General features: G+C 45.9%; 1 protein-coding gene across 3 annotated transcripts in view; it reads left to right on the top strand.

The window, feature by feature from the left end:
* The window catches only part of kcnd3 (potassium voltage-gated channel, Shal-related subfamily, member 3), a 98,099-nt gene that overhangs the window by 78,066 nt on the left and 10,415 nt on the right, over window positions 1-9,618 (top strand). For all 3 annotated transcript variants that reach the window (XM_030367917.1, XM_030367926.1, XM_030367908.1), the window contains one exon: window positions 1,582-1,750. In XM_030367917.1, coding sequence (XP_030223777.1) covers window positions 1,582-1,750 — 169 coding nt within the window. The remainder of the gene's footprint in view (window positions 1-1,581; window positions 1,751-9,618) is intronic.

Raw genomic sequence — 9,618 nt, 5'->3', positions numbered from 1 at the left:
TTGGAGATTGAAAGACCCTGGCTGCTAGACTAACCTGACCTTAAACGTTGTCAATCACTGTCTCTCTAATCGATAAGTAACACCCCCTGCCTCTCTCCTTTCTTTCTCATTCTCGGTATACAATGTATCGATTTGTTACAATGCTACATATTTTTATGGTTAATTCATCATTGTGATATTGTTATACAATATATAGATAGGCATTATATAGCAGTATATATTTTCTCTTTTTGATGTTGTTAACTGTTCGGAACACTTTGTGCAACAAACAAAACAGAGGGAAACCACTGAAGAGTATGAGTATGTTTGGCCATCAAAGAAGGAAGAAACGATAATATCCTGTATATTGCATTCCCTCAGCCAGGAAGCTACGAAACAAAGGTTGCCTCTATCTTGCATACAAGCTTTTTATCCAAGAACAAGTACGACTGATTGTCTTTTGTTCATTTCATTTATATGGCTACGAATAAAATGTGTACTCTGTCAACTGCTGTTCCAAAATAACTTCACCTCAAACTTCCTTCCTGCAGCAGCCACTGAAACTTAAATCAAATCCCCACCACGTTTCAGGAGTAACTGTGAAACGAATCTCATTAGAAGCATTTCGGCAAATGTACCTTTTCCTTTCCGAGCCATTCTCTAGTCTCAGAGATTTCTCTCCTTCCCTCTCTCTCTCTCTCTCTCTCTCTCTCTCTCTCTCTCTCTCTCTCTCTCTCTCTCTCTCTCTCTCTCTCTCTCTCTCTCTCTCCCTCTCTCCCTCTCTCTTTCCCTCTCATCCTCCACGTCTCTTGCCCTCTCGTCCTCGTCCTCCCTCTCAACCTCCCCCTCCCTCCCTGACAGTACAGCCTCATTCTCGGAAGAAGACTGATCTAATATGTCCATTTTAATTGTGTTTTCTGTCTTCCAAGCTTCAGACGCAATTGCTTTTGACTTGCAAATATTTCACGTCCAATAGACTTAATGACTTTTAAGAGACGCCCATGGCATTCAGGGCGTGCCTCGCGGCCCCCCCGCCTTTTTCCACTCTGAAAGGTTAATAGTCTCTCTGCGTTGAATAACATGCTGGAGTGTGTACAATACTCTTCACAAGTGAAGGTTAGGGCCCCGTCTCTCAGGGGCCCTTGTGTTGGGTCTGAGCCGAAATAATTCATTTCAGACTGGGTTTGGACAGAAAAAGATCACCGCAACCTTGCCGGTTTTGTGGGCAACTTTGATGAATTCCTCACCACACTGAAAGTGCACCAACAATCGATTTGCAATGTACACCTCAGGCGCTCTCAGCTTTGTCAGCTGGTTGTTGTGACCGTTAGTTTGTCCTGCTCAATTTTCCTCCATTAGCTGTGGGATGGACATGTAGTCCAGAGAACAAACATGTATGGGTGAATGGGTCTCTTAGTTTACAGTGACTCAATGGGAGGATGTGATCTGCCAGCTGCTGCACACTTCAGCTTCTAGCCGCTACAGCTAACGAGTTAACGAGTTACAATTGCATTCATGCTCTCCCTCTCCCTCTCTCTCCCCCTCTCTCTCTCCCTCTTTCTCTATCTCTCACGCTCTCTCTCTCTCTCCTCGTCATCCCAGGTACGGCGACATGGTCCCCAAGACGATCGCGGGGAAGATATTCGGCTCCATCTGTTCTTTAAGTGGGGTGCTGGTAATCGCCCTGCCAGTTCCCGTCATCGTGTCCAACTTTAGCCGCATCTATCACCAGAACCAGAGAGCAGACAAACGACGGGCGCAGAAGATGCAGGTGAGCATGGTTTTATTTATACCACCGGCTGCAATGTGAGGGTGGGTCGGCACGCCGTCTGGACGTACCAGACAGGAGAACCAGACATCTTCCCCCAAAGAGGAGAGTTCTTCACAGGGCTCCACTGGTCCTCCTGCAAACAGGGAGGCTGTGTGTGAGGAGCGTTGACTCATGTTGCTGTAAAGGAAAGAAACGTCATGATTCATGCTTCACCACCAACCTTCAACCTTGTTTCAACGAGCCGTACTGAAACCGTGAAGCAGTGTGTTCACATTGGCTGTTGAAAGGTGTCTCGGTTGATCCAATCACACTCGGAGGGCAAGGCTGGGAATGTTTCTTAAATGTATTACAGTCTGTTCAGAAAGTACAGAAACAACCGTCATTTGACCCAATTTACGCTAGCCGTTTCAGACACTTTCTGGATGTTTTTGATTCTAAGATACAGGTCTGGACAAGGCCAACGTGACAGCTTTATACTGTGGTGAGCAGAAGAACCCTGGACAATATTAACCGCTGAGGAAAAAGCTTAGGGAGACATGGCATAGTTTCCATGACATTCATATACAACATTGCAGCCAAAGTCGATGTGAGCTTTATGTAGAAAAATTACGTTAAACCTACAATGTTAAGTTTATGCTTTGCATTAACCAACATTGCATATCACTTACACACTCACACACACACAAATATGCATGTTTGGTTAAAGTGTGCAAATGCCTAACCCATGTCGTGCTTAACTGACACAACACTATTGTCACCGTGGGTGGAGTATGGAGCGTGACCATAGCAACGACTCAACACTCGACCTCGTCATACAGGATGAGCCGTCTCTGTGTGTGTGTGTGTGTGTGTGTGTGTGTGTGTGTGTGTGTGTGTGTGTGTGTGTGTGTGTGTGTGTGTGTGTGTGTGTGTGTGTGTGTGCGTGTTCCTTTTGGCCATCGCTGTTGACGGTGTGGAACTATCTCTAGTATTACAGGGCTCTTAATTAGCCATGTAATGGAATAGCCCGGAGGAACCACCAGAGGCCTCACACTTCGCAGCAGGGGGCCAGGCCAGTGATGCGTTTTGTTACACTCTTTCTCAACCGCTCTCACTCACACACCTAACGCTGTAAGCACAAGTACCGCCTCCCGAATACTCATTCACGCACTCCGTTACTTGATGAGAACTTGATGGGGTGTGAACTTCCCCAGAAACGAGCCAATTTGAGCGCACCAAAGTGGCCTTCTGATCCCCCAAACACTTCCCTACGTAATGACCTGGCACCTGTTGTACGTGACACCTCAAACGTTGACTCTCACATCTCAACGATGACTTATTGGAGAGTGTATTTGGTAAACGTCCAGGTTTTTACAGCTTTCCGGGAGACTTGGATGTGGTGTGTGTTTTGTTTCTACGAGGACACTCTGAGAGGAGGGAGTCTGGCGTAACCACTCGCCGGTGTGTTTATTCACTCCGGCAGTGCGTAGCAACATATGCAAATGGGTTTGTTTTTCTAAAAGGCCAAATGTGATTGGTAGTGGTGTGTCCATGAGCCAAGCAGTGCAGCTGCATCACCGGGTATGAATGCACAGTTTGGCTGCTAATCCCAGGGAGGGAGCGCCACTGCCTCTGCTGTGTCAGGGGATGTTGAATGTGTCGTCTCCTGGGAAGGCATTAGGCAAATTCTGATGGGTTCCTTTAGAGCTTGAGACATTTGAACAGCCTTTATATGTTCAGGATATGTTGTTCAGTCCTGTTCTCCGCCAGTCCCCACACCTTCCTTTTTTTCCTCTTCTATAATGCATTAATCTCGTTCATCTATTTTCCTTTTAATCATGTTTATTTGCTGCACTTCCATTTCAGCATTCATTCATTTATTATGGCCCTCTCGCTCTCGCTCTCTCTCTCTCTCTCTCTCTCTCGCTTGCTCTCTCTTTCTCGCTCTCGCTCTCTCTCTCTCCCACTCTCGCACCCATGCTCTCTCCCTCTGTCTCTAATTACATTCATTAATCTCAATGCCAGGGCACAGGCTGTAGTAAACCTGTTCCAAGTGCTCGTGGTTCATCTGTGGTGTTGACCACCGCTGGCCAAGTCTTAACTACGCCTTACCTTGTGCAGTGATCATGGTGAACACAGTTCTCTTCAGACAGGAAAACCCACCCTGAGTGCACGGTTGTGTGTGTGTATGTGTGTGTCTGTGTGTGTGAGGGGGGAGACACACTGAAAGAACATTATGTAGATTACCGGTTTCAAAGGGGTGGAACAGGTGAGGTGCAGTGGATTGTGTGTGTGTGTGTGTGTGTGTCTCTGAGTTTGTTTGAGGGAGATAGGTAAGGGGGTTAAGGAGGAAGGTGAATGCAAGGAGGGTGTGAATGGGGAGAAGGGTAGAATGCAACAAGGGAGGGCTGGAGGGTATGCGTGTACTAATGTTGTGTTCATTCCTGAAATAGCTTTTACCCAAATGAGCAGTTGGCTAAAAGGAAGACGTGTGAATGTTTTGTGAGGGTCTGTGTGCGTGTGTGTGTGTGTGTGTGTGTGTGTGTGTGTGTGTGTGTGTGTGTGTGTGTGTGTGTGTGTGTGTGTGTGTGTGTGTGTGTGTGTGTGTGTGTCTGTGTCTGTGTCTGTGTCTGTGTCTGTGAGTCTGTTTGTGTGTGTGTGTTTGGATGTGTTTGTGTGCGTGTTTGTGTGTGTGTTTGTTTTCTGTGTCTGTGTGTGTGTGACTGTGTGTGTGTGTGTGTGCGTGTGTGTTTTCTCCCCTTGTTTGCTATCTGTTTAGACCTGACCTTGGTCTGGTCTATCTATGTGTTCCTCGGTCTACACGGACTGCAATGCACCATCCCAAGCAGCTTTAATTCTCTGTCCCTCTCTTTGCCGCCTTCTGACAACTCTTCATTTTCAACACTTAGTTTGAAAATATGAAACTCATTGAAAAGCACTCTGACTTCTCTTGGTGCGCATTATGGAACAAATTTTTACTTCTACAATTCCAGCCGATAGATGGTCTTCTACAGGCTCTGGGCAGAGCCTTTATCAACACATAAAACAACATGGACAGCTGCTTAATGGATCTGCCATTCAATTTCGTTTGCCGGAAGATTAAGCCCATTTTAATATTTACGCTGGCTTGTTTTATTAATATTGACACACCGGAAATGATAATAAAACCAAGATAATGGCAGGAGCATGTTCATTTTCGACCAAATGTTTTACTGTGATTAGCGATCGGTTCAATTATTTTATTAGCCAGTTAGTGTTAAAGCAATGCACCATTTCATCAGCTATTCCTTTCACACAATGTCTGAGATAGCCTTTGAAATAGCCTTTTTGTTGCCCATGTGTTCAAGTTCCCGACGGAAGAGCCAATCAAGAAGCATAGGACATTTGCCAAACTCACTGCAAATGGACAGAGTGTATGTAATCGACGATTCATTAACCTATCATCTTGTTCTCTCCCTCAGTGCTTCTGTCACCGCCAATGACAGCTCACGATGCTTAATGTTCCCGCCACCGAAGACATAAAGTGTTCAGGCGTGCCCTATTATTCAACGCCCCATTAGGACCCACTATGTAGCGCATATTGTTATTTAATGCTACCAAACTTTAATGACACGTGACATTCTCAATGGTAAAACCAGACCATTAAGGAAAGTGGTTCCCCCCCTTGGGGGCTGCACCCCGCTTTGAGACCCCTGATATGCATATGAAGTTGTAGGAGATTGCAACACAAGGTATAGATAGTTGATGATCTATTATTAGCAGACCTTTGATAATAATTTAGTTTTTTTAAGTTAAAATTGACGTCCTGTGCTACAGACTTATTCATAGCCACAAGCAAACCACTACTCATCCCATAGTGTGTGTAGTGGAGCGATGTGATTACCTTCGCTAGGACGCTGATATTACCGGCAACTGTTGCTCTGGGTAAATACAATTTGTTTGGACGCAGATGCACCAAAGTTTAGGTATGGGGACGCAAAACTTCTCAGAGCTAGGAATGTGGTCACAGCCCCAACAAGGTTGGGAACCACTTATTTAAGACGTGCCACTGGAGAGTCGCCCTGAGCAAGATAACATGATTTGTTGGACATAGTTTATCTACTACACTCATTTACATTAACATTCTTAAGCGGTTTGGAGGAATAATGTGATGTTTTATAAGGATTTCGGAAATAGAAGAAGCTTATCTGGGTGCGTGAGGCAGGGGAGTGTGGATTGACGATTGCAGGGGAAAACAAAGGCAGATCAGGAAGGGGATGACACGTTAGTATTTCCAGCACGTCCGACCTGCCTTTCTCCCCCTGTCCTCTCCTTGCCATTCCCCTTCTCTCCACCTTCCTATCCTGCCTCTCATCCTCCCATTGGCATCTACTCTACTTTATCCTCTGCACCCCCCTCCTCCCCCTTTCCTGATCCATCCTCCTCTTCCTCCCATCCTGTCTGCCTCCATCTTCATTCCTGCGGTCTAATCGTTAGTTGTGCTGCACTCCCACCACAATTAGGCTCCGTCCATCTGGGCAGCAGTCAAGAGAAAGCCCGGGTCTATCCATCTATCTCTCTATACCACCCCCTTTACACTCTCAGACACACCATCTATACCAAACACCCATGATACTCCATACCTGCAGGCGAGCCACTGCAGCTCATCTCTATGCTGGAACAGAGGTTATACATCAGTGAGTTCATCGCTCCATATGTACTTGAGAATTTGCTCAGATACCTCTAATGGCAAATTTCTGATTCGTGCTTGGGGGCGAACAAACGCTTCTCGATAAGACCGATATGCCCTGTTTTACAACCCTGGTAACGACCTGGAAATAACCTGTGTTGGGCACAGCTGTGAAAGCCCCCCCCCCCTTCCCCTACCGCCCACACACCCCTCACCCACCGACCAGGTTTTGGATGCCCTCTGGCGGACAGAACCATGCGCTCAGGACAGCAAGCTGTTCTCTAGAGAGCAACCGCTCTTTAGAACGGATCAGAGCATGCCGTCATCAGACAGCAGGACAGACGGGGGCTCCTTCTCTCTATTAAGAGCAGGTCAAAGTTGGAGAATCCAAGGGGAGAATCTGCTGTGAACAGCAGGTCTTCTTTCATGTCCATGTGGTTTTCTACAAGGTCCTCTCCACCTTGGAGTTCTGCACCAGGGTAGATGCCCTGGTACACTGACACACTGAATCACATGGAGACACTTGTTGAACACAAAAGGCCACATGCTCGTGCATAATTAACGTTGAGAGGGGTTTGTGTACGACTAAGCTATTAACATAAATAATGGTGTTTTTTGATTATGAGGTGGGCATTTCATGTCACAACAGCTCTATCAGTACCCTGCAGCAAACCGTGTATAAATAGTGAAATAAGGTTTATAGGCCACATTTGTATCATACAGTTTTCATTTTGTATTGTTGTATCAGGCATGAGATCCTAACCTACCCTGTTTCTTTTTCTGTCCTTTATCCTTTTGTCTTTGTTTTGGACCAAGGTCCATAGGTCATGGGAGATCACCCACACACACCCAACTACCCACAAACACACGCACACACCAGCGTCAGACTATACACACACAAAACCACAGACACACTGTGACCTTTGTCTCTGGCTGCTGTTTTCTTTCCCTCTGCTGGACAATCAATAAAGCAATCAGTACTTGGTAACACGTCTAATACAGAGAGAAGATTAAGAGGGTTTGGTTCTGTCCTGAACTGTGTTCAACCTCAATAACAGGTGCCTGCTAGTGTTCACTTCACTGCTGATGTCCCCTTGAATAGAAAAATAAAAAGCATTAATTGTCATTATACACAGTACAATGAAATCCAAGGAGCAGCTCCTTAAAAGTGCACACATAGTTAGCACAATATAAAAGACTACTGTATACAGTAAAAATAAATAAACAATTTAAATACACACTAAAGAACCACAAACAGACAATAAAAAAACATTTTGAGCACAGACTTGAGTCAGTGCAGTTTTTAATATTGCAAATTTCAATTCAATATGGTGACAGCTTTGGGAAAGAAGCTGTCCCTGAGTCTTTTTGTTCTGGCACGTATGGACCTGAAGCGCCTGCCAGAGGGCAACAGGTTGAAGAGATGGAAGCCGGGGTGCGTGGTGTCTTTCAGGATGTTTCTGGCCCTGCTGAGACAGCAGGAGTTGTTGATGGTGCTTAAGGAAGGCAGAGGGCAGCTACTGAATTTTTCACGCACAACCACAGAAGAGGGGAGGAACCCAGCTTTGTCAAAAATGAATTGCTTTCTCCCTTCCCTCCTCCTTCTGCTTCTCTCTCTCTGTGCATTGTGGAGGAGTCGCAGGACTGTGCAAGTCAGCTCCCCACTGCTCAGGGAGCCTGATGTAAGCCACAGTTTGACTGTTTTAAGATTAGACTGACTTACAATCAATGCTTGACTCACTGGCTTCCCGATGGACCTCCATGCTGGCCTTTCTTCTTTCAAATGCCCGCAGAGATCTCTCTCTCGCTCTCTTTCTATCTGTCTCTTGCTCTCTCACTCTCTCTCGCTTGCTCTCTCTGCTTGTTTCTCTCTGCTTGACTCTCTGTCTCTTGCTCCCTCTCTCCCCGTTTGTCTTCTATCGCTCTCTCTCTTGCTCTTTATTTCTCTTTCTCCCTGTGTCTATCGCTTTCTCTCCCTCCCTATCTCGCTCTCTCAATCCATCTCTGTCTCTCTTTCTACATACAGCATCACACGTATGTGGTAGCCAGTTCTTGATGAGATTTATTCAAATTTTTACTTTTGAAAACTTCTGGTTGCTATTACTGTAAGCACTGCTATGGCTGGTGGATCCTGATCAATACAAATTGCGTGATGACTTCAAACCAACCAGCTGCTATATCTACAAATCCATATCCCTCCTAATTATATTAGCTAGCGTTTGGCCTTCATTGCCAATTTCAACAAAATGATGAAAGCAATGGAAAGCTAAATCATAGATTGACATGTGTGTGTGTGTGTGTGTGTGTGTGTGCGTGTGTGTGTACGTGCGTGCGTGCGTGCGTGCGTGCGTGCGTGCGTGCGTGCGTGCGTGCGTGCGTGCGTGCGTGCGTGTGTGTGTGTGAGAGAGAGAGCGTTTGTGTGGTTGCGTTTGCGAAGTGGAAACTGTCTGTTCTGTAATTGTTACTCTTTGTCGGAATGCGTGTACTGTTTACATCCAGAATAATTCTGGGTGTTTGTGTGGGTTTGTGTTTGTGTGTTAATTGAACATCTCTCTCTCTTGTGTACTCTCAATGATGCTTGGCCAGCAGCACTACTGGCTGAGGTTGTGGTTCTCGAGCAGTGCCTGAGTGCACAGGTCTGTGACGCTGGGCCCCTTAGCCCCCAAAGTATCTATCAGCACACAGCCCAAGTAGATTAAATCTGGCGGGATATGTTCTTAACACTTCCCCCATTACCCCTGCGCTGCATGGCAACTGTAACCACGAGAACAGGAATCAAGAGTCTCTTGTTTGCACACTGACCCCAGAGGGGCGATAGGATTGGTCGAGCTGAAAGCCAGATACGTTAAGAGGCTTTCCCACAGCATTCTGGAAAAACTGTCCCAGCATGAAGAACTATTACTGCCCTACAAAGGCAAAGTGCAGTAACTACGCCAACATTGAAACTGAGAAAAATGCCTTCAAATGATTCATACTGGCCGGCCAAACCTGTTTCAGGTACAATAGTGGTGATACTCTCAATTAATACCTTTATCGGAAGAAAAATAGTTTTTGTCTCAAGACAAAGAAGGTGTTATAAAACCCATTTTCAGTCTGAACTCAATTTTGACAAAATACGTAGTTACTGCACTTTGCCTTTGTAGGGCAGTATAGGTTTCGGAAGACCGCAGGGAAAGTGAGCGAAAATGTCAGTGGATAACCGATAATGACTTAAGCACAG

Source organism: Gadus morhua, chromosome 1 (genome assembly GCF_902167405.1).
Source record: "Gadus morhua chromosome 1, gadMor3.0, whole genome shotgun sequence".
Taxonomy (NCBI): Eukaryota; Metazoa; Chordata; class Actinopteri; order Gadiformes; family Gadidae; genus Gadus; species Gadus morhua.
The sequence above is the reverse complement of the archived record's forward strand: the minus strand, read 5'-3'. Positions and strand labels throughout refer to the sequence as shown.